We start from the raw sequence: 25,728 nt of genomic DNA on the forward strand, positions 1-25,728 counted from the left end.
TAGCTGTGTTTGCAGAGTGCACAGGAAAAGTTTTCTGTGTAGTTATACAAGCAGTTTAAAAATTTAAATTATGCTTAACCACTTCACTGTTAGAGAAAAAAGTTTTTTTAAAACATGGCCACATAGTCACACGGCAGTCACATAGCAGCTCACAGATGTGCTTATTCAGTGAGATACGCACATTCACTTCAGCTCAAGTTTATTTATATAGCACCAAATTACAACAGCCACCTCAAGGTGCTTTATACTGTAAGGTAAAGATCTGTGATGACACAGAGAAAACCCCAACAATCAGACGGCCCCTTGAGAACAAACACATTGTGATTGTCCCTTTCTCTGTCAGCACTCTCGTAACAGAGCTTTGGATTAACTGATGGCTGTTAAAGGAACTTTTAGAACAACCTGATGATAATGTATTACTCATTATCTTTATCTTGGGTTTAATGCAACTGCAGTTTAAACATTGATGATTGTAGTAATCAAACCAGCAGCCTGAGGCTTACTAGGTGGGCATCCTAATCTCTGTGCTTTGTCCTACTTTACTTTGCCCACATTTGCATTGCAGGTTAGAACCAGCCTTGAAACGTGTATGAACGTGTGGCTAAAGATAAATATCAGTACACACAAAACTTCCAAATACTTTGCTGCCATCTCAGCATACTGACACAAACAGACCACATGATTGTTGCAATGTCACTTTAAAAAGCCTCACTAAAAAAAGTGGGAGGAGTCATGAGTGAGTATTGAAGTCACATACAAGTACTACTAGAATACATTAAGTTTACATTCTTAAATACAAGAGCTCTCTTATATCATCATAGGGACTTTTGCTTGATATTCCAAAATAAAAGCAAAATATTGGATTTTTTTTTTTTTCCAAAATACTTCAAAAAACCTTTCTACACAAAAACATAAAATGCTGCAAGAGGTATGGGCTGAGGTATTCAACCATGCAATAAATCCAGCCGTGTGTGTACAGGGCGCTGCACCGAGCAGTCGTTCCGTTGTTAATGAATGTTCGGAGTGAAAGGGAGAACAAACATGCACGAGGGTGATTGATGCATGCAGAACAGGTTGTAATTCAGTGTGACAAACCCAACGGCAATAAAAAATAATACAAAAAGCATTTGTCATTCTGTAAATGCTCTCTTTGTTATTTTTGTAATACCGATTTATTATCGAACTAGATTCACTCCTGTTCTTTGCATGCACGAACAAATTGCCCTTTGAAACAGACGCAAAACAGCAGACATAGCAACTGCAGTAATGTAGGCGCACACATAGCTTACGTCATTGCCTTATTGATACAATGATATCCACAGCTGTTTAAGTGCCCGCTGCAAAGAGGTCAAAGATCCAGTGAACCAAACTGCCGAGTATGCACCAACAGTTTAATCAGTCGATGCACATTTTATTTTATTTGCATTGCCATGGTCCTATTAGATGCATTCAGTGGAATTTTGATTTATCGGTCATGTCAGAACTGTGTGTGTGCAGATTTGAATACAAAGTGCTGAATCACCGTGAGTTTCACTTCTCAGGGCGTCTTTCACCAGCAGCAGCAACAAAACAGCGAACTACTGCAGGAATCTGTTCAAATATAAACTAAAGCACGATCAAAGATCATTTTTACTCTTTTCCTTTTTCTAAACAATCATTACTGATATGAAACAGTTAACAGAGATATGTTTCGAGAATTAATTGCAAATAGCTGCACGAGCCCTAACCACAGGGGAGCATGGCAGTAACACTAACTTCCAATATATCCTACTTTATACACTGTTTCCGCGTGGCTTCATTGTCTTTCATTATGTTTTAGAAAAGTTTTTCACCCTTTAATGTTAAGTTTTTATTTTTTTTCCTGAGTTTCTGCAGTTTTGTCACGTATCCCTTTTCCCAAGTACCCTCACATTCTTTGTCCGCCTTCGGATCAAAGAGTTTCTACAAAAAGCAAGAGAAGTCACCTCTCCTCCACACTTGTTTTGCAATACCTGTGACTACAGTCCATTTTAAAGACAAATCACACAGAAATGGTTTATAAATCTGACATTATTTTGTTTTTTGAATACACATTTTAAATATCCTACGGCATCAGGCTGACGTCATATCGCGTTTAACCTTTACGGGCGTTAGCTATCTTGGCGGGACAGCTCTTTGGCAGGAGCACAGAAATGGGATGGGGCCTAATTCCAGGAATCCGGACACAGAGGACTGGAGCTATAAAGCCAGGCATTTCATCCACTGCAGCTCCAGTCTTAAACCCTCTTCAACTTCACCTGTAAGGTTAAGCGCTTCACTCTGAAATCATGGCCAATGACATCACTCTGCTCTGGGGCTCCGGATCTCCTCCCTGCTGGAGGATAATGATCGTTCTGGAGGAGAAGAACCTGCAAGGATACAACCAAAAACTGCTCTCCTTTGAGAAGGGAGAGCACAAGTCAAAGGAAGTCATGGACATTAACCCCAGGGGTCAGGTAGGTTCATATCACACTATGTAAACACTCTCATATCTGAAATCTGCGTTTGTTTTCCTGAAATGGAGTAAATGGAATATTCACTTGGCATTCACAAATAAGAATGCTTGAACTAGAAAAAAGTGTTTATGGTTTTCCTTGCACTGTCTCTTAAAGCTTCCTGCCTTCAAATGTGGGGACAAAATCATCAATGAGTCATGCGGTGCATGTTTCTTCTTAGAGGTGAGAACTCTGAATCTGACCATACTTGAAATGCTATGTTGCCATGGAGTTCCTAGGTAGCAGAGCTGCTTGTGATTATATTTTTAACAGTGCATTGTAAAAACAGACACCCTATACCACAGATGTAAAGATCGAGAGCTTCACACTGTTGTTTTTTTCCCAAAAGTGCAAGTACAAGTCACAGGGAACCAAGCTGATCCCCGACTGCGATGCGGAACAAGCACTGATGTTCCAGCGTGTGTTTGAGGTTAACACATTCGGAGACAAAATGGGTATGTTCATTTTGACATGGATAAAATGTCTCAGTTTTGTTTTGCCGTGCAATGACAAAACTGTTGAAACTGTGCGTGTACCCCCAAACAACATTAGGGCCACAGGGATTTAGTGAGTTTGTAAAGAATATATCAAGGCTGCTAAATCTCTTTCTGTGTGGCCTGGCTGATGTTGCCATTCAGAGGTCTGAGCTCTGGGATTATGAACTGTTGTACTTGGAAACACCACACTAAAAACTGTCACCGGTCTTTAGCAACCAACGCTCCTCAGCATTCCCTTGAGACCTTTAGTTGTTCAAAACATACGGCACACACTAATGATCTGTGCATTGACATAATTAAGCCATAAGACAGTTCCTTAGTCTATTTCTCTGGTGAGCAACTCTCATAACAGAGACTGATGTTAACAGGTCACATGTTAATCCTGCCAGTGATCACATGCTCAGACTAGCTTTGCATGTAAAGTCACTTGTTTGTCATGAGATTTGGTACTTGTAAAATTCCCTGCTGGTGTGTGGGTGGATTTTATTTAGGTTTCATAGAGCTACATTTTAATAATTGTATGCCTTTTTTTTGTTGGTTTATTTGTTTTGTGTGTGTTATATTTTTCTAGGAAATGTTATCTACTACAACTGGAAGGTCCCAGAGGGAGAGAGACACGACTCTGCCATTAAGAGAAACAAAGAGGCTCTGAGCGCTGAGGTCAAGCTTTGGGAGGGATACCTGCAGAAGGTATGTGAATGACGTGTGTACCCACAGTCTGTTGTGCTAAACTGAAATTCAGAATCTTTCTACCACTTTTTTCTAAAACAATTTTTAAAAATGAGGCGTGATAACATAAGGTTTTTTGACATGATGCGCATTAACACCATGCTGCTACTGCTACTCTCCTGGTCAGCAAGCTGTAAAATCTTCTTCAGACTTTGGCCCTTAAAGGTGTTACACAAATGTAATTTGTTAATTATTGCTCTCTAGACATCCATGTAGTTATACTTGAACAAGGCCATGCTGGTAGTTTGAATCAGTCTGCAGTGCTAATCTTCATGTCTGTAGAAAAAAGCAAGCGTTATTCATCAAAGTCAATCTTGCCCTTGTTTTTAAGAAACATAATCAGTGCAAAACATTATTAAGCCAGGCTATAACCCCCTATGAAGGTAATTTTTCTATTTTTGTTTAACTTTGTGTGCTTTCTAGCTGTTTTTTTTCTTACACAACTCTTTTCTCCTTTTCCTTTAAGACATCAGGCGGTTTCCTGGCAGGAAAGAACTTTTCCTTAGCTGATGTGATTGTTTTTCCAGCCATTGCTTATCTCTACCGCTTTGGGTAAGTGGACTAAATGAACCAGAAACATCTCTTAGCAGCCTGCCTAGATGATTGGGTGGAATAATAAATAGCAATGAACTCACACCAGCTTTTTTCTTTCTTGCAGGCTTTCTGAACAGCGTTATCCAAAACTGACAGAATACTATAAAAATCTGATGAACAGACCCAGCATCAAAGCCACCTGGCCTCCTACTTGGAAGGAGACACCTGGACAGGACATACTTAAAGACATCTGAGATTCAAACACTCATTGGTTAACAAGCTAACTTTTACTGTTGTGTTTTCATTTCAATCAATCAATCAATCTTTATTTATAAAGCACTTTTCATACAAAAAAAAACCTGTAGCCCAAAGTGGTTTACATGGTTAAAAGCAGCCCACCCCACCCTCCCACTCACTCCCCACACTCTCAGCTTTGTTACCATTCATTGTACTGCTCTACCCTTTCATATTTTTTAACATTGTTTGCTTCGGAAACTGTCTGATGCTCAGTGTGCTGTGAACATAAAGCAATAAAAATAAAACGAGTTTCACTTTTGTCTGCTTTGTTAATATCATATTATTGTCCAAAAAAGACTTCTTAGAGTTCATGTTATGTTTCCACACCTTTCACTGCAGGTTTGATGTTTGGATGCAGTTTTCAAGAAAGCTGACATGAATCTACACTACATCCTTCCTGCAACTTTTGCAGAGAAAGAGAGAGCTCAGCTAAATAATTTTTTTCTGAATAATTTTTACTCAAATTGTAAATATTCCTTTTCATAATGGACTAATGCAAAGACCCACCAAACGTCTGAAATTAAGAGCCACTTGATTTATTGGGTGCATCATGGGGATTTTGCCAAGAGACAAAATACTCAATGGGACAGTGAGTATTTTCTCCAGCTGTGGTTATAGAATATCAGTTCTATTAAGGTGTAGTTTAGAAAATGCAGGCCCCATAAATGCTCGGTTGATCTAAAAGGGAGTTGTTTCTTTTTCTTCTTTTTAATGTGTCTCTTATGAGCCAGCAAGTATCAAACCAGGTACAGAGAAGACCCCCCCCCCAAATCACAAATGATGGCATTTGATTTCCAAAACACTTAGAGCTACTTACAGATGTGCATCTTTTGAACTTGGTTAAAGAGGGATATGATCACTAAGACTGTGCAAAATGTCTTATCCACTGCCCTGTTTGTCTGGGAGGTTGGAGTGGTTTCACCTGTTGAACCGGTTTAAAACCTTTTCCCCTGAACAATGTTTGTTTTCCCCAAACAAGAAGGAGCTTACAAGCTTTCTGTGTTTTGTAGGGTGTTGCCATCATGGCGAGTATTCTTCACACGCTAAGGCTGATTATGGGGTTCCACAGGGTTCTATGCCAGGACCATTTCTATTCCCATTATACAGGCTTCATTTAGGCACTATTGTCATGGCATAATATATATTTTACTGGCTATGCAGATGATATCCAGCTTTATTTACCTATGAAGTCAGATGATGAAGCCCAGTTAGTTAGTTAAACTCCAAGAATGTTTTAAAGACATAAGTAGGACTACAAAGAGAGAACATATTTCTTTCATTAGCTTCTCTTCATTGATTCCCTGTTAGATCGAGAATTGATTTAAAAATTATTCTACTTACATACAAGGTCTTGGATAATCATGTATCATTTCATAGTTTCATACTATCCCAACAGAACATTTTTTTCAGACTCCTGGTTTACTTGTCATTCCTACGGTGTGTAAAGTAGAACGAGTGGCAGCACCTTCAGCTTTCAGGGCCCTGCTCTGTGGAACCAGCTCCCAGTTTGCATTGGCTGTCACTGTTTGGTCGCTGTCAGAGAACTGAAGGATGAAATCAAATATGAGTAGTCAGCTTATCAGTGTGCTTTTGACACTGTTAAAGCTATCTGGTTTCTCCTATTGTCCCAGGACCATGGTGACTGAAAGTGATACAGGAGCAGGTGGTGGCTTGCTTCAACTATCACCCAAACCATAGATTCATATATCAAGAAAACATTGTGGCCTATGCTTTGATGAGAGCATGTTGTTCTTGAGTTCATACTCTTGGTTTGGTATGTTGCCTTCCTCGTCTCTCATCTTTCCCCCCCAATTACTTCAGACAGCAGGGTTGTTGGGTTTAGTTTAGTTTCAGCCAAATAACTGGTTTCATTTTTTCAGTTACATTCCATTTAAACTTTCTAGTTTAAATGGATACAATTTGTAAAAAAAAAAAAAGTTAGGCATATTTTCAATTGAAATGTCATTTAAAATCTGCATAATGTAATTGATCTGTAGGTTCAACTCTTCATGTTTGTAAGTTTAACTGCTTGATAACAGACTAGGCTAAAGGATTACATTTTAGAATTTATGACATTTGCAGTGTGTGGACAGATAATGTTCACAACGGTTGCTTACATGCACACTTGCTTAAATACTTATATTGTTGATTTCTTATAAGAAAACTACTGATTCAGGTTAAACCCAGAAAACTTGTTATGTTTATTAATCTGTTATAGCCACACTTTTTGGAATTTCATGATAGCTGTGTTTCCAGTGTCTAAATTGCAATGTTGTTAATTTTGTGTTGTAGGCAACGCTGCTATTTGAAACGTGTTGTCATAGTGCCTCCTCATCGCTAAAGTTACCAAAGCCACCAATGCTGTGTCAAGTTTCACTGTTAAAAACTGTTTTCGGAGGCATCTAAAACAGTGTGTGCACATATATGGCTGAGACACAGTCAATGTGGGTTATAATTTATACATAAAGGAAAGACACATGATTCCAGTGTTTCCCTCTAACATGTCACTCCTGCAATTTCTATCTGACAAGCCGTGGCAAGCCTACACTTTTTAAACATGAGTTTTTAAGCACGGTGGTTAGAACTATTGCCTCACAGCAAGAAGGTCCTGAGTTCAATTCCACCATCAGGCCGGGGTCTTTCTGTGGAGAGTTTGCATGTTCTCCCCCTGTTTGCGTGGGTTCTCCCCAGGACTTCCTCCCACAGTCCAAAGACATGCACTTAGTGGGGATAGGTTAATTGGAAACACTAAATTGCACATAGGTGTGAGTGTGATTGGTTGTCTCTGTCTATGTTTTAGCCTTGCGACAGACTGGCGACCTGTCCAGGGTGTACAGCTGGGATAGGCTCCAGCGCACCCCGCGACCCTCAAAAGGATAAGCAGAAGCGAATGGATGGATGGAGTTTTAAAAACATTTCCTGCAATTCTAACCAAGGCAAGAAAGAAAGATGGGACCAACAGAAGACAAACAATTACCATCAACAAACCAAAACACCAAAACAAAGCATCAAATCCGCATGTAAAGTAAGTGGGAGCAACTTTCACTGACCACACCTGAGATTGAAGGCTGGAGCACTAGAAAACCAACAGAGATAGGATTAAATCATAAACCTGTTCAAAAATCTATTCTAAGATGTTGAATACAGTGGGAAAAAAATAATGCAAAAAAATTTATGTTAGTAAATTAATATCAAAAGAAGAGCTAATCAGCTGCAGATTCACATTGAGTGTTTCAGTTACTGCAGTGCATTCCTCTGCACAAAGCAGCCTCCCTCTCTTTTTAGCTTTTCTAAGCAGCTAGTCCTTTGTGTACACAAGCTGTTTTACTCGTTCCAGATGTTCAACCCACTGTGTGTGGGTGATCAAAAAACAAAACAAAACAAAAATGGAATAATATCTTATCACTATATGAGCCATGTTGCAATTGTAATTACATGTAGCCCTGAATATCAAAGAAAAAGTGAGGAGCACTGTTACATTTGACAACATTACACAGCAGTGGTTTGGCTTTAATGAAACAATTTATGATGCAGCTGTTCCACGCTCCCCAAGTGGCCTTCATTCACATAGGAAGGACTAAGAGCCAAAGAGAGAAGACAAGGAGACAAATCAAGTGTGTGCAAACTGAGAAATAGGAAAGGCGGTGAGACTGTGGTGCTGCAAGCTACTGAGTCAAAACAGTTTCACATTCATTTTAGTGCTTTGTTGGTTATTCTGTTATACTCTTGTATGTAATTGTTTCCTGTCTGTTTCCTTTCTGATAATGTTATCAACTGTTATCAAACATAAAGATGTTTAAATTCTGACACAAAAAGGCGAAAAAACTTCAATTGTGCAAGACACATAACAGCAAAACATGCAAGGTTTCTTGAGGGCAGGACTATGACATTAACCACCTATGTTAACATTTCTTTGTGTGGGAATCTCCAGACATAACACCAGTCTGTCTTTCTACAGTTGGAGTCCTTTGTATCTTTCAACAGGATTATATAATGATAAGAATACCGCATCACTGCCCTCTGCTGATGGATTCCCTTCATTCATCGGGCACTGCTCCTGTTATTATCTGTGAATGCATTTCAGTTTGTGTCTTGCTTGTTCTTTGCTTTTGGAAAAGTCAGTGTCTGAAAGTAAAGAGGAATAAACTAAATTCTACAGTTTGCTATTTAAACATTCATACATGTTGTTTTTCAGTATGAACCCTAAATCAGCCTGTACACATGGGAGGCCAGCTTCATTTATGGAATGTGGCAACAACCAAAGCTAGACACAATAATCAAAGTATATGATATCTTCTCCTGGACTTGGTATTTGATAAATTTTCACTTTGGTAAATACCAACATAAAATTATCTAAACTCTAGTTGTAGGGCAGGTTATTGACTGTGCCAGAGATCAGCTGTGCAAATAGATCCGATTGCAAAATTGCCCTTTGGCTCAAAGGACAGTTTTCTATTTGCACAGCCTTTTCGTTAAATGTAGTCGTGTTTGATGAGTTTCATTTACTCTGCTGTTAAACGTTAAAGATGATAACACATTTGATCTTCGTTGGTCTACTCTCCTCCTCAGCTCTTCTTTAAGTCAAGGTACGATGCACTATGCAATATCTTGTTATGACAGGGCTAAGCGTATGCAGCTACCAGTTCATGTATCTACCATTATGCTTATTTTTAGCACTTTTGTGTGGTTAAATGTTTGTGATATATGAAAACTTCTTTGGACATGTAAATGTTTCCTTAAATATTTCCTTTTCTGTTCTTCAGCATGTAATCCAAATATTCTAGAGAACATGGATTTCCGGAAATGACATAACATTTCTCTACTCCCCTGATGTTAACCACTGTCAGCTCCTGTGCACCCAGCACCCCTCTTGCCTCTTCTTTACCTTTATTCGTGCTGATTGGACCCATGATGACAGGTATGACTGGCACAAATGAGTTGCAATATATACACATACTTATCCAGGTCCATCTTGCAGGGGCAGGTTGTAAGGTGCAGCAGTCTAAGCAACACTACCAAAGTGTTCCCAAACAAGGCAATGAGTTCCTTCCAAATGACCTTTCTCTGCACCCTATCTCTAAAGTTGAGCTGAACTAATTTCTGCTTCTCGTATCTGTGATCTACTCCTGATCCTGGGTGAGAGTGAGAAGGTAGATTGACAAAAATCAAAATCACGTTTGTGCTTGTTTCTCTTTCACCACAAAATCCAACAGAGTGTGCTCTCCACTTCCATGGCATATACTTTTTTGAGTGAGGAGTTTGATCCCCTTGAAGTTTGAACACACCATCACTCCAGCCTGCCAATCCAGAGGCACTCTCCCCAACTTCCACGAGATGTTACAGAGCTGTGCCACACTGTATACCAGTATACCCACCCATGATCGCTGCCTCTCACTGATGGCAACTTAAGATTTAACAGAGTTCAGCCAAAAGTCTAAAGAACCATATCCAGCTATAAGAAGCACTGTATGTCATGTTATTTCAGGATCTGTTATATATATGTTATATTGGTTGTACTATGGCTCCTTCTACTTGTTGGTCTCTGCAGGCACTTCTACTGCTATCTAAAGTCCACTCCCTCTGGAGAGCCCAGTGCCCAGACTCCAGTACAGGGTGCCACTTCTGGTTTTTCTCTAAAATCCTGCAGCCCAGACCCACGTAGGCTTACAACCATTAATAAACCATTTAAAAATTTTAGCAATTCATGAAGTATGTTCACCTCCAGTTTAACTTTCTTTATGCATGTTTCTATTGTTTGAAACAGAACCTTGCCTGTCTGAGGTGTACCAAAACATGGACTTTCCTGGGGCAGACTACAGGTACTTGTTCACAGGTGACCACGAGGAGTGCCAGCGAGTGTGCACTCAGGACCCTGCGTGTCAGTTCTTCACGTTCGCACAAGAGAATTTCTCAATTACTAAAATCAGGTAAATTTGAGTTAGGATAGTACATATGTTTCCATATTTATTTATTTATTTATTGTTTAACCACAAAAGATTAGTTTTTAACAAAAAGATTTGTCCTACACCTCTGCATTTCCCAAAGTTCAGCTTATTGCAGTCTTGTGTCACATCTTGTTTTTTTAAACTCCATGTCCATGTTTGTCCATGATACTTCACACTCTAACATCAAAGGAGAATATGATTTCTTGTTCTGTTTAAGGTATAAGTGTCACCTTAAATTCAGTTGGACTGTACCAAGGACTCCTGTTATTGAAAGAAAAGCTGGTGTAACATCTGGATTCTCCCAAAAAATATACCAAACTCAGCACTTTGACAAAGGTACATAGACCGACTCATTGCTTCCGGCCAAGTTCCTATTTGTTGCCTATGTGAGTTTTCCTAATGTGTTTCCTCTGTTAAATTTAGCATGTCAGAGAAAGCTTTTTCCAAACACTGGCATCGCAGGAAGAGACATCGAGTCGCTGCCTGCTGCCTCTCCTGAACACTGTCAGATTCTGTGCTCAACTCATCCACGCTGCACCTACTTCACTTATAACAGGTAGTTGTCTGTGTTTCATACAACGTCTCATCTGAGAGAGAAACAAATATCTTATATGTTTTTCTTTTTCTTTCATGTCTAAAAGGTAGTTAGTGTAATAAAACTGTACTCGGGTGCAGAATTATAGCTCTACAGCTCTACATTATATGTAAACATTTAGAACCTCTTATATATTTTGCTTTTAAAGCTTTTTGATTTTTTTGTTTGTTTTTTAGGAATACCTTTCATTGTTATCTGAAGGAAAGCACACATGAAATGGTCACCAGGGCATCAGATACAGGCACTTCAGGGCTACCCCACCGTTCCTGTCAGTTTGACAACAGTAAGTAGCGCAAATCAACCTTAAATGTTTTGTACAAACGTGTTTGTCGGCGAACAGTTATTGAACTTCCTGATTTCTTATTTTTTGCATATTTTACATTCTTACATTTTTTTAAATGTTAAAGTTTTTAAAAAATTTAATAGTAGACAAATAAATACAGGTATAATTACACAGTTACACAAATGTTATACATATATATATCTATATATATATATATATATATATATATATTAGGGCTGCATGATTTTGCATAAAATGAGAATTGCGATTTTTTTTTGCTTAGAATTGAGATCACGATTCTCTCACGATTTTCTTTTCCAATATAAATATTTATTGCACTTATTAACTGCACATCAACTTTGTAACAGTTGAAACTGAATATAAAAACAATAAATAAACATAAAAACTAAATGCCTCACATTTTGTGGTTGCCGCAAAATGTTGTACTGCTTGAAATTCTGTCTCCACCATTGCTCGACACTGCGTGTATAGAGCAGGTAGTGAAACAATAGAAAAATAGTTGCGGGACGGCACTGTGTAGCGTTTGTCTAGGGTGTTGATCATTTTCCAAAATCCCTCGTTTTGCACAGTGTTGATATATCTTTGGTCAGGTGATAAGTAATAGCCTCCGTAATTTCTTTGTGCCTGCGGGAGTTCGACGTGTATAGGGAAGCGCTGTATAAGGTTCCCGTTATTGATGTTTGGGTGGTTGACCGGGACGGATTTTCTCCTGTCACTTTCTCGTCATCCCTGACGTGTTCTCCGTTGTTTTTTCCTGCCAATTTGAGCATCACGGCACAGCTTCTGTATCACGTGGTATAAGGCTCCGCCCTTGTCATTTGTTGAGCAGGAAGAGGGGCGCTTGTTTTCATGCAGATTACGTCCCCGGATCAAAATGCGGTACAATCGTCGTCGTCTTTTTTTTTTTTTTTTTTTAAATCGTTGTCATTTGGAAATGAGATCGCACATAAGTATGAATCGAGATCGCGATTTTCTAACGATTAATCGTGCAGCCCTAATATATATCTATATATCTATATATATATATATATGTATATATATATATATGTATATGTATGTTGTTACGTCCCCTGGCTAGTCTAGGGGGTTTGAAAGGACGAACATAAAGGTAAATAGTGAAGGAGTAGCCAAAATGGTAATTTTAAAAGGTTTATTTCGTGCCAGAGTTGAAGTTCTGGTGCAGACTGAGAGTTAACTTCAGGGAGAGCCAAGGTCAACATAACAAACAAAACATCCCTGATATGAAAATAAAAGAAACTTACCTAACTCCAAAGAAAACAAAATATACAACCTATAACCATAACCAACCTAACAAAACATAAACAGGAGAAAACAGGGTGTCAAAACAAAAGGCAGCTCTCCCCTACAGACAGTCTGAACATGAAAACAAAAACGCACATACAAGTCACAAAGGCATGCAAGCCTGCACAGGTATGGCAATCAAAATGGCCAGAGGGCCCAGAAACACAGCTCCACAGGCCTTAAGTAGTGCTCTGCTGATTAACAATTAGCTGGACTCATCCAGCAGCATCCAATCAGGACAGAGGAGGTGGAGCCTAGACAAAACAAAGAGTTAGTAGAAAGAAGAAACATCCTCCTGGGGGATATATATATATATATATATTTATATATATATATATATATATATATATATAAGAACAAAAAACACCCACCACGCCCCTGCAGGCGGTTTATCCTTCAAGCTCGGGTCCTCTACCAGAGGCCTGGGAGCTTGAGGGTCCTCTTGCAGTATCTTAGCTGTTTCCAGGACTGCGCTCTTCTGGACAGAGATCTCCGATGTTGTTCCCGGGATCTGCTGGAGCCACTCGCCTAGCTTGGGAGTCACCGCACCTAGTGCTCCGATTACCACGGGACCACCGTTACCTTCACCCTCCACATCCTCTCGAGCTCTTCTCTGAGCCCTTGGTATTTCTCCAGCTTCTCGTGTTCCTTCTTCCTGATGTTGCTGTCATTCGAACCGCTACATCGATCACTACGGCCGTCTTCTTCTGTTTGTCTACCACCACTATGTCCGGTTGGTTAGCCACCACCATTTTGTCCGTCTGTATCTGGAAGTCCCACAGGATCTTAGCTCGTTCATTCTCCACCACCCTTGGGGCATCTCCCATTTTGACCTCGGGACTTCCAGGTTATACTCGGCACAGATGTTTCTGTACACTATGCCGGCCATTTGGTTATGGCGTTCCACGTATGCCCTGCCTCCTAGCATCTTGCACCCTGCTGTTATGTGCTAGATTGTCTCAGGGGCATCTTTACACAGCCTGCACCTGGGGTCTTGCCTGGTGTGATAGACCCCAGCCTCTATGGATCTTGTACTCACGGCTTGTTCTTGTGCTGCCATGATTAGTGCCTCTGTGCTGTCTTTCAGTCCAGCTTTGTCCAGCCACTGGTAGGATTTCTGGATATCAGCCACCTCCTCTATCTGCCGGTGGTACATACCGTGCAGGGGCCTGTCCTTCCATGATGGTTCCTCGTCTTCCTCCTCTTTCTTGGGTTTCTGCTGCCTGAGGTATTCACTGAGCACTCGGTCAGTTGGGGCCATCTTCCCAATGTATTCTTGGATGTTCGTTGTCTCATCCTGGACTGTGGTGTGCTGACACTCACCAGTCCCGGCCCCCCTTCCTTCCGCTTAGCGTACAGCCTCAGGGTGCTGGACTTGGTAAGGAGCTTTCTTCTCTTTATGTCAGTGGCTTCTATCTCCTCCTTTGGTCAACTTATTATACCAGCTGGGTACCTGATCACGGGTAGGGCGTGGGTGTTGATGGCCCGAATCTTGTTCTTACCGTTCAGCTGACTCCTCAGGACTTGCCTGACCCTCTGCAGGTATTTGGTGGTTGCAGCTTTCCTAGCGGCCTCTTCATGGTTCCCATTCGCCATTACACATATATATATATATACACGCCTTTGGAGCAGAGGATCGCAAGTTCGATTCCTGCCTGGGGCGTCTGTATCCAGTAAGGGTCCTAAGGCTAGACCCCCTATGCTAAGCGAGCCTACCGCACACATGAGCGAGACAGATAAATATGAAGGCACGCCGGCTCAGACGTCGCCCGGATCAACAAGGTCCGCGTCAGGTGTTGAGGAACCAGGGCACCCTGACGAGAAGTGGGCTACTGGAACAAGAAGGCATCGGTGGGCAAGAGACGAAAACAGGGCGTTGTTGGAATGCTACTACGCAAGTAACCCTGGCGGAAGGGGTTACATGAATAGGATGAGGGACCTATGGATTCTTCGATACCCAACATCCACAATGACGGCGAAACAACTAGTAGCTCAGTGTTCCAACATTCGAAAGAAGGGACTGCTCTCACAGGTAGAGATTGACGAGGTACAACATAAATACTACGGCAAGGGGGAGTCAGGACGCCAGGTCGGGGGGAGATATCATCACCCCCACCCGAGATTGGGTACCAAGCCCCAAGTGCGATAGGAGAAGGATCGTTGAGTGCGAGAGGAACTGACCTGAAAGATAGGATCATGGCCAAGCTTGAAACCTGGATCCCCCGTAGCCAGTTACCAAGATTACGTGAAGTACCCTCAGAAGGTCTGCTAGATGATGTTAATGCAGCACTACAGATGATACCTACAGCCATGCTTACCGAGACTAACAAGCTGATCTACAATACAGCAGCAGTTATCAGTGAGATGCTTGGCTATAAGTTGAACAGCCACAAGGAGCAGTACCCTCCATGGAGAAGGAGGCTAGAGGGCAAGATCAAAGTAGCACGGAGGGAGGTTAGCCAACTAACGGAGTTGCAGAAAGGTGTGACAAAGAAGGTGCATTAAAAAATACAGCAAGCTGTCCATACCTAAGGCCTTGGAAACTGCCAAGCAAAGACTCACAGCCTTGGCCAGCCGCTTGAGGAGGTACACCAGAGAGATAGAAGGCAGGAGAATAAACCAGCTGTTCTCCACAGAACCAGCAAAGGTGTACTCTCAGTGGCAAGGGAACAATAACAGAACAGCACCACCAAGGCTGGAGACGGAGCAATACTGGAAGAGCATATGGGAGAAGGACGCAACCCATAACGGCAATGCTCAGTGGCTAGTGGATCTGAGGGCAGACCATAGCAACCTCCCTGAACAGGGTCCAGTAACCATCATGGTGGCAGACATCCAAGCAAGGGCCTCTAGTATGAAGAGTTGGACAGCACCAGGCCCCGACATGGTTCACGCCTACTGGCTGAAGAAGCTGACTGCACTCCACGAGCGTCTGGCAGCACAAATTAACCAGCTGCTAGTTGACAAGAGACACCCGGAATGGCTAACCGAAGGTCAGATGGTTCTGATCCCCAAGGACCCCAAGAAGGGACCGGTCCCATCCAACTACTGACCAATGACCTGCCTCAGTACTACATGGAAGCGCCTGTCAGGCATCATATCGGCTAAGATGAACAGGCACATGGGTCAATACATGAGCGGGGCACAGAAAGGGATTGGCAAGAATACCAGAGGCGCAAAACACCAGCTACTGGTAGACAGGACAGTCAGCCGAGACTGCAAGACCAGACTGACCAACCTGTGCACTGCCTGGATTGATTACAAGAAAGCCTATGACTCAATGCCCCACAGCTGGATACTGGAATGCTTAGAATTGTACAAGATCAACAGGACCCTAAGAGCCTTCATCAGGAACTCAATGGGGATGTGGCGCACAACACTAGAGGCCAACTCCAAGCCCATAGCACAAGTCACCATCAAGTGCGGGATCTACGAAGGAGATGCTCTGTCCCCACTGCTGTTCTGCATAGACCTGAACCCCCTCAGTGAGATCATTAACAAGACTGGCTACAGATACCGACTACGGAACGGAGCAGTTGTCAGCTACCTCCTGTACATGGATGACATCAAGCTGTATGCCAAGAGTGAACGAGACATCGATTCACTGATCCACACTGCCAGGATATACAGCAATGACATCGGGATGTCGTTCGGGCTGGAGAAGTGTAGTCGGACGATAACAAAGAGAGCTACCAGAAGGCAATATTGCAGACATAGAGGACAGTTACAAGTACCTGGGAATCCCGCAGGCGAATGGGAACCATGAAGAGGCCGCTAGGAAAGCTGCAACCACCAAATACCTGCAGAGGGTCAGGCAAGTCCTGAGGAGTCAGCTGAACGGTAAGAACAAGATTCGGGCCATCAACACCCACGCCCTACCCGTGATCAGGTACCCAGCTGGTATAATAAGTTGACCAAAGGAGGAGATAGAAGCCACTGACATAAAGACAAGAAAGCTCCTTACCAAGTCCAGCACCCTGAGGCTGTACGCTAAGCGGAAGGAAGGGGGCCGGGGACTGGTGAGTGTCAGCACCACAGTCCAGGATGAGACAACGAACATCCAAGAATACATTGGGAAGATGGCCCCAACTGACCGAGTGCTCAGTGAATACCTCAGGCAGCAGAAACCCAAGAAAGAGGAGGGAGACGAGGAACCATCATGGAAGGACAGGCCCCTGCACGGTATGTACCACCGGCAGATAGAGGAGGTGGCTGATATCCAGAAATCCTACCAGTGGCTGGACAAAGCTGGACTGAAAGACAGCACAGAGGCACTAATCATGGCAGCACAAGAACAAGCCGTGAGTACAAGATCCATAGAGGCTGGGGTCTATCACACCAGGCAAGACCCCAGGTGCAGGCTGTGTAAAGATGCCCCTGAGACAATCTAGCACATAACAGCAGGGTGCAAGATGCTAGGAGGCAGGGCATACGTGGAACGCCATAACCAAGTGGCCGGCATAGTGTACAGAAACATCTGTGCCGAGTATAACCTGGAAGTCCCGAGGTCAAAATGGGAGATGCCCCCAAGGGTGGTGGAGAATGAACGAGCTAAGATCCTGTGGGACTTCCAGATACAGACGGACAAAATGGTGGTGGCTAACCAACCGGACATAGTGGTGGTAGACAAACAGAAGAAGACGGCCGTAGTGATCGATGTAGCGGTCCCGAATGACAGCAACATCAGGAAGAAGGAACACGAGAAGCTGGAGAAATACCAAGGGCTCAGAGAAGAGCTCGAGAGGATGTGGAGGGTGAAGGTAACGGTGGTTCCCGTGGTAATCGGAGCACTAGGTGCGGTGACTCCCAAGCTAGGCGAGTGGCTCCAGCAGATCCCGGGAACAACATCGGAGATCTCTGTCCAGAAGAGCGCAGTCCTGGGAACAGCTAAGATACTGCGCAGGACCCTCAAGCTCCCAGGCCTCTGGTAGAGGACCCGAGCTTGAAGGATAAACCGCCCGCAGGGGCGTGCTGGGTGTTTTTATATATGTGTATATATATATATATATATATATAAAAAAAAAACACACATATATATATATATATATATATATATATATATATATATATATATATATATATATATATATATATATATATATATATATATATATATATATATATGTATAGACCAGGGTCGGCAACCAGCGGCTCCAGAGCCGCATGCGGCTCTTTAGTCCTTATACTGCGGCTCCACGTGGTTTGGGAAAATAAATTAGAAGTATTTAGCTGAAGTGCATTTTATTTGTGTTTAGTTCCTTTGTAAAAAAACAAAAAAAAAAAACAACTTGTAGTTCTATATTGGAAGATTGTTGTGATTTTGAAATATAAAAATAAAATTATATTTTATTATTTTTTTCATCGCTCAAAATAAGCGTCACACTCGCGGAAGCCGTTGTACCCGCCGAAACGCCGTGCACTTATCGAGACTTTCAACCACAGATAGGCCAATTATGGATTATGTCGGCAGCTGTTCTCAACCGTGAACTATGTTAAAAACAAACACCGGTCACGCCTCACAGATGACAGTCCTGCGTAAAAAAGAAAGCCCCGATTTGCAGACGCTGTGAGCAGAGGTTCGGGACCAGAAGTCTCATATCACGGCGGACCCGACGATGTTTGCATGAACATGCTTTTCAGCATCTCTTTATTGACCACTTTTCACACACGGTTGCTGTACGCATACAGCCGGCTGTAGCTTTTCAGCTCACAGCCCAACAACGCAACAGCAGAGAGAGCACAGGCTTTAAGGCGGCAAGGCGTGATTGCGGGTGCCGCTCAGGTGCGTCCGACTCCCATGCAGCGGCACTGCAGACCACGCCCCGCCACACACATTAACAAGGTAAAATAGATATTTAGGCAGAATTTTGCAAATATCTATTTTTTTTAGCGGCATAGTGCTTTTTTTTTTCAAATTACTTTTTAAAAGGGTGGCGGCTGACAACAGTTTTTGTTTGCTACAAGGATCATTTTAGTTCAGCTGGGTGTCTTTCCTTTTTGTTATATTTCTTTAAGAGTTCAAAATGTGTTAATTACACAAATAAAATGTAATTTTCTCTGTAGCACTTCACGGATTTTATAAGCAACACACCTTAGTTACTCTGTGGATTCTTTTAAAAAGCAGTGAAAAACTTTTCTGTTCAAACAAGCCTTTTGTTGATCTACGTATTTTATATTCTTTACATTCTTTACATTTGATCTTTCACATAATGTCTATTGATTGTATTGTTTATTTTAATATTTGTGTACAGCGCTTTGTGACTGCCTGTCTGTGAAAAGCGCTTAATAAATAAACTTTATTTACTTACTTTGGTTGTTCACACAAAGCACAAAGGTAAAAAAAAAAAAACAATATATACAGTGTTATCTTCATTTTAGATTTCAAAAAGTATTTGCGGCTCCCAGTGTTTTCTTTTGCGTGGAAATCGGGTCCAAGTGGCTCTTTGGGTGTTAAAGGTTGCAAACCCCTGGTATAGACATATATATATATATATAGCGGGGCTGAGATAGATTTTGGTCGCCCGACCGGAGATATCGATAGCTCCGGACGTCGGGCTATTGCGAGCCCTGTATATATATATATATATATATACATATACATACAGTTAAGCCCAAAATTATTCATACCCCTGGCAAATTTTGACTTAAAGTTACTTTTATTCAACTAGCAAGTTATTTTTTGACTGGAAATGACACAGGCGTCTCACAAAAGATAATAAGATGATGTACAAGACGCATCATTGTGGAAAAAAATATTTCTCAGCTTTTATTTACATTTGAGCAAAAAGTATCATGTCCAGAATTATTCATACCCTTTACAAACTGTCACAGTCTCTGGGAAAATCCAAAGTTCCATACCATTCCAAATAGTCAAAGCGGTTCTAAAGCATCCTAATTACCCTGATTAATTGGAAATAGCTGTTTTAATCAACTCAACAGGTGAAAAACAGCAGCTCTCTGCAGGTGGTCTGTGGACAGTCATGGCTAAGACAAAGGAACTCAGTGAGGACCTGCAGCTGTGCATTGTGGCTGCTCACAAGTGAGGAATGGGCTACAAGGCCATATCCAAATGTTTTCAAGTTCCAGTGGCTACAGTGCAAAGTATTATTAAAAAATACAAGATGTTCCGCACTGTGGAAAATCTCAGAGGACGTTGTCGGAAGCCAAAAGTGACACCTGTGCTGGCCAGGAGAATAGTGAGAGAGGTGAAAAAGAATCCAAGGATCACCACCAAGGCCATTCTGGTGAATCTGGGCTCTGCTGGTGGCAATGTCTCAAGGCAGACAGTCCAACGGACACTGTTGGGTTCCACGGATGCAGACCAAGGAAAACGCCACTTCTCCAGGCACTTCTAAGGCATGCAAAAGCTCATTTGGCCTTTGCAAATGCTCATCTGGACAAAGAAGAAGGTTTCTGGTCTTCAGTGTTATGGTCAGATGAAACAAAAATTGAATTATTTGGTCACAATGATGTTGGCATCATTGTGATCATTTAACATAAAATGGAGAAGCCTTCAACCCAAAGAACACCATCCCCACTGTCAAACATGGTGGTGGGAACCTAATGCTTTGGGGGTGTTTTTAGCCAATGGACCATGGAACCTAATCACAGTAAACAGCACCATGAAAAAGAGCAATACATGAAGATTCTCAACAACAACATCAGGCAGTCTGCAGAAAAACTTGGCCTTGGGAACCAGTGGACATTTTAGCACGACAATAACCCAAAACATACAGCAAACGTGGTGAAGAAATGGTTAGCAGACAACAACATTAACGTTTTGCAGTGGCCTAGCCAGAGTCCTGACTTGAATCCAATTGAGAATCTGTGGAGGGAGCTAAAGATCAGGGTGATGGCAAGAAGACCCTCCAACCTGAAAGATTTGGAGCTCATTGCTAAAGATGAATGGGCAAAAATGCTGTGGAGACATGCAACAAGCTGGTCTGCAATTATAGGAAGCGTTTGATTGCTGTAATAGCCAATAAAGGCTTTTTTCTATTGATTATTGAGAAGGGTATGAATAATTCTGGACATGATACTTTTTGCTAAAATATAAATAAAACCTGAGAAATATTTTTTTCCACAATGATGCCTCTTGTACATCGTCTTATTATCTTTGGGGAGACACCTGTGTCATTTCTGCTCAAAAAAGAACTTGCATATTGAACAAAAGTAACTTTAAGTCAAAATTTGTCAGGGGTATGAATAATTATGGGCTTAACTGTATATATATGTGTATATATGTGTGTGTGTGTGTGTGTATATATGTGTGTGTGTGTGTAGATATATATAGATATATATAGATATATATACACACACACATTTACATATTTCCCTCTAATACAACATGTGTTTCTGCTAACAGACTGGGCTAGAGTGGCTTATGAAGGAGTAGATTTCAAAGGTTCTGACATTCGCTATGAGCTGATGGATGATGCAGACACATGCCAGAAGACATGCACTGAGGACCCTCACTGCCAGTTCTACACCTACGTTGATGAAACCTTCTTTGATCGCAGTTATTGGTGAAGTATTACGAATACTTCTGTGCACACTTCAAACTAGCAATTCACATCACAACCAGAAACCACGTCACCAATGTTCCCTCTAAGCTGCGCACGTGCGCAATTGCGCACTGCTGGCACGGTCTCTGCACACAGAAAATCTGTGTTGCGCACAAAAAAAATTAACCTGAATTGAAGTTAAAATTAATACTTTAACAATTCTGTTTTGCAGTGTTAGTCAGTGAGTGACTGGCTGCTCCCATAAGTCCAGCCAATAATGCGATTTACATTCGTATATACGCAGCTAATCAACGTTGCTGACAGGCTATGACAGCGTCCTTATGTGCCGACACCGGTTTTTTAGCTGGCAAAGCGGCGTGGCTGATGTGCAGTGAAGCCACGTTAATGACAACGTGTACAATCATTGGAGATGTGAGCAGGACAGACGGAACAATTGACGGAAAAAGTGTGGACTTTATACCAGTTTTTAAATTGTGTTGATAGGCCACGTAAAACCAGAGTTATGATAAAAAAAAATATGCAATGTTTGGTTTTCTTCCTGAATACTGTCGTTGTTTATATTTACTGCAGGAAGAAACGGTAAAAACAGCGTTTTATAAGAAAAAAGGCTCGAAAGCACTCTCCGCCTGTGAGCAAAAACAAACTCCACCCCCCTCTCCCTTTCCTATTCGTCCAAAAAAGTACCATGTCGACCAATCAAAAAATGATATGGCAACGTGGCATCTAGTTGTTAAGAAACGGGGGGAAGTTTTAGGAGTGACGGCGGTGCTTTGATATGTGAGAGATTTGCGACGTTTAGCGCAAATCTTGTGTAGTTAGTGTGTAGTGTAGTTTTGCTGTGTGTCAGAACAATGAGGCTGTTGTCAGGCTGTTGTTCTCCTTTATCTCATAGGGACAGAAATTATTTTTTGGAGTGGCACAAATGATTTGTGTGGCATCAGATTTGATGCCGAACAGCTGATTGTTCTGTAAATAGTTTGAAATGTTTATTTAAAAACGCCTTGGCTGCATTTAAAAAAAATAGCTGCAAAAATCTTTGTTGTTTGCCAAACTGAGTTACTTTTTTGAAGAAGTAACTATATAATTAATTGCCCAACATTGGTCATTATATACTCTCTCCCAGACCACAGGCTCATAATACAAGTCAGAGCTTTTTTTAAAAAAAGAAAGAAAGTTGTGTTTTCAAAATTGGAGTTCAAATTATTTTTACTTCCAATAGTGTTAACATACTACACGATGACTAGATTTTTTTTTACATTTTCATTGTAAGTGGGCTAAAGCAGTTAATTAAAAGTAGTCTAACATAAATGTAAATGCTGTAATTTGATTATTTTAATAAACCATGTAACTTGGATGGATTAGATGCCGGTGTGACCACAGTGCACACGTCTGATGTCGCTCACAGTGGTCCAAGGGACCGCTCAGGGAGTTTGTGTGTTCGCTCAGACACGTGAAAAATTAGAGGGAACATTGCACGTCACATTTATTAATCTGTTGTATTCACACTTTTTGTAATCTGATTACAACTATATCTCCAGTCTCTAATTTAAACTGTTGGATTTTGTACTGTAGGCGTCACTGCTTCCTGAAGCGTGTCATCACCATCCCTGCTCCTCCCAAAGTCATCACACTCACCAATGTTGTGTCAGGTTTCTCCCTTAAAAACTGTGCATAGAGGGGTCTACTTGTAACATATGTGAAATGAAGATGAAAGACTCCACAGCTCTCAGAGGGAGTTTTGTGGAGCCTAAATAAATCATTTCAAACATGAGCTGTCTGTCTGACATGTTTATTAAACCATTTACTGTGCATCTAACAAGGGAAAGAAAAATAGATGGGACCAACAGGAGAAAACCACACTAATGGAGCTCTGAGAGTATTCTACCAACAAAACAAATCCAGTAAATGTGAATGATTCATTTGGAGCTGTTGACATTGTATAATTAAAAATACAATGTTTTGGGAGATATTTCCTATTTTCATTGTCCTGCTTGAGCTAATGCAAATGTATGTACATATAAATGTGAACTTTGCCAGTCTTGACTTTGCTTTGGACAAAGAGGAGTTCATTTTTCTGAAGCATCAGGTTGTTCCTATGTGCAACTTGTACAATGAAAATTAAACAAGCAAAACATTAACATTAACATTAACATTACAATTCACCTTGAAAGTAAAGGTACACCTTTGGATCATACTAGTAATTTTAGAAAAAGGCAAAAACAAAAAATAATAATAATAATAATAAAATTGTTTTGGGTGTGTATTTTGAAACTGGGAGGAGGATTGCTCTAAATAGCCTGCCTATGTTTCCCTCACTGTGCCTGTGTTCCCCGGAGACCCCAAGCAGCTACCTTCACTTGTATATAGTTGCACTTGGTGGTTCGTGTATTAATAAACTGTGAACTTTCGATCTCAGTCTGCCTACGAGTCCCTCCTGAGCCGTGACAGCAACAAAGCAAGCCCAAATCATCACTCCTCACTCCTACCTTCTGGTATGAGGTGTTTGTGCTGATATGTTGAATTTGGTTTTTGCTAAACATAATACTGTGTTTTATGGCCAATTATGTCCACTTTAGTCTCATCTGACCAAAAGGAAATTGTTCCAGATATCTTTTATTTGTTTAGATGCAACATTGCTAACCTAAGCTGTGCTGCCATGGTCTTTTTAGTCAGAAGGGGGGTTTTCTCCTGGTAACCCTCCAAACAAGCCACACTTGTTCAACTTGTTCAGCTTTTTCTGATTGTGCTGACATGAACTGTAACATTTAAAATCTCACCTGAGGCCTTTAGAGTCTGAGAATGAACTCTTGGGTTTTATTTGTGTGTGTGTGTGTGTGTGTGTGTGTGTGTGTGTGTGTGTGTGTGTGTGTGTGTGTGTGTGTGTGTGTGTGTGTGTGTGTGTGTGTGTGTGTGTGTGTGCGCGCGTTTTTCTCTAAGGATTGCACATTCTGTGTTTAAGGCGAATTTGCTGGAATCTCCACTCCTGGGAGGATTATGGTGTTGCTTTAACACACACACGAAAGCTCCAGCCCCAACAAGCTCCCAAAACTTCTGCTTTTATATATGTACCCCGGGTAAGTAGTTGCTGTACAGGACACAATAAAGCAAATTAATGCCAAGCCGAAACCACCAAATCATAATGGGATATCTCTATATATGTGTGGACATGGCAGTGTCTAGCCACATGATCTCTAACACCAACAGCTACATAAACATATACACCGGCCTCTTTAAAATATTGCCTGAAAATTGCAGAGCAAGCCCAACTCCAGCTTTAAATAAACATGACACAAACCATAGACCAAGATGCAGTTGGCAAAATTTGTAAAGAATAACTACTCCTCTTTGCAATGCTTCCACCTTGTGGCGGATGTTTGTAACCTCAAGTGAATACTTTACACCATGGACGAAGAAAGAACATGTTTACTGGCATCCTAACGTCTCAAGAGAAAATTTGTAGTCCACACGGGACTCAGCGTTACACACATTTCTCTCTGTTCTAGTAAATGTACCCATCTTGTTTTAAATTTGGAGGACATTCCTCTGAACATCAGGGCCCGTATCCCTAAAGAATCTTTGTGCAAAAAGTGGCTCCTAGCGGCCAAATTCTAAGAAAATTCTCAGAGTCATGACGTTTTCTTAGAATTTCCCCTAAAAGTGACACGATAATCCCAGTTAATATAAAAGCTATTCCTCAAGATTCCTAGCGCTTAAAAGGGTTCCTAAGGCGAGATCTGCTAAGAGCAGGGAAGAGGACTTTTAGTGGCTTAAGAGTTCCCCTAAGCAGCTGCACAAAATGGCCAACAGAAGAGGCAGGAGAGATACCTTTATGTTCGTTCACCAACTGGGCCAGCAACAAACCTTGCTCCTCAGTCCAGTTCGGCTTGCGAGTCCTTTTTTTTCTCCATTTTCTGTGTTTGTAGGATATTTGTTAACAAGCCTTTACAAATAGACCAGCCAGCAATGACAGACATTGATAAAAGCTGAGCCGTGTTACCCTCGTTAAGACCACACTGGACTTGTAACGTTGTGATTTCTTCTTCATTACGGACAGCCCCTTGAGATAGGCCATCTTGTTTTCAATGGGGTCCATATGTGAGTGAAAGTACAAAATATGCCAGCTAGGATATTGATATGAGCAAATAAGACACGAATCATTATTTGAACAGGGTGTAATGAGTTTAAGTTTTCATATATTTTAGATTCTAATGTTAGGCTATAACCCCTACAGCTTACTATTCATTTTCCAGATATTTTCTTGAATGTGAAATATTTACAATTACAATCAGCATAAGATTAGAGTGTATAATTATGTTTATTGATTTGAGGGTACATCCTTTGCTCATTCTCACCAAAAGCTCATTTCCATCAAACTTGTAGGATCAACCAATCACGGCTTTTGAAATGATGACTCATACCTAGCAACGGGGTCAACCACACCTCCTCACTAAGATAGGATTTTCCATCCATTCCTTGCTCAGAGTTCA

General features: G+C 41.4%; 1 protein-coding gene and 1 pseudogene across 1 annotated transcript; both read left to right on the forward strand.

Annotated features, from left to right (window-relative positions):
- Positions 1 to 2,202: 2,202 nt before the first annotated feature.
- Positions 2,203 to 4,829, forward strand: LOC116320527 (glutathione S-transferase A-like). Its single transcript, XM_031740147.2, has 6 exons — positions 2,203 to 2,474; positions 2,631 to 2,696; positions 2,863 to 2,968; positions 3,582 to 3,700; positions 4,206 to 4,291; positions 4,398 to 4,829. The coding sequence occupies exons 1-6, from the start codon at positions 2,307 to 2,309 to the stop codon at positions 4,525 to 4,527; spliced, it is 675 nt and encodes a 224-aa protein (XP_031596007.1). The 5' UTR covers positions 2,203 to 2,306; the 3' UTR covers positions 4,528 to 4,829.
- Positions 4,830 to 5,592: 763 nt separating this feature from the next.
- Positions 5,593 to 23,012, forward strand: LOC116320541 (annotated as a pseudogene).
- Positions 23,013 to 25,728: the final 2,716 nt, after the last annotated feature.

The sequence above is a fragment of the Oreochromis aureus genome, linkage group 22 (assembly GCF_013358895.1).
Source record: "Oreochromis aureus strain Israel breed Guangdong linkage group 22, ZZ_aureus, whole genome shotgun sequence".
In the NCBI taxonomy this organism is placed as follows: Eukaryota; Metazoa; Chordata; class Actinopteri; order Cichliformes; family Cichlidae; genus Oreochromis; species Oreochromis aureus.

Coding starts and splice junctions, on each gene's coding strand:
- LOC116320527 (XM_031740147.2), top strand. CDS start 2,307: ATGGCCAATGACATCACTCTGCTCTGGGGCTCCGGATCTCCTCCCTGC. Junction 2,969..3,581: donor CACATTCGGAGACAAAATGG/GTATGTTCATTT, acceptor ATATTTTTCTAG/GAAATGTTATCTACTACAAC. Junction 4,292..4,397: donor GCTTATCTCTACCGCTTTGG/GTAAGTGGACTA, acceptor TCTTTCTTGCAG/GCTTTCTGAACAGCGTTATC.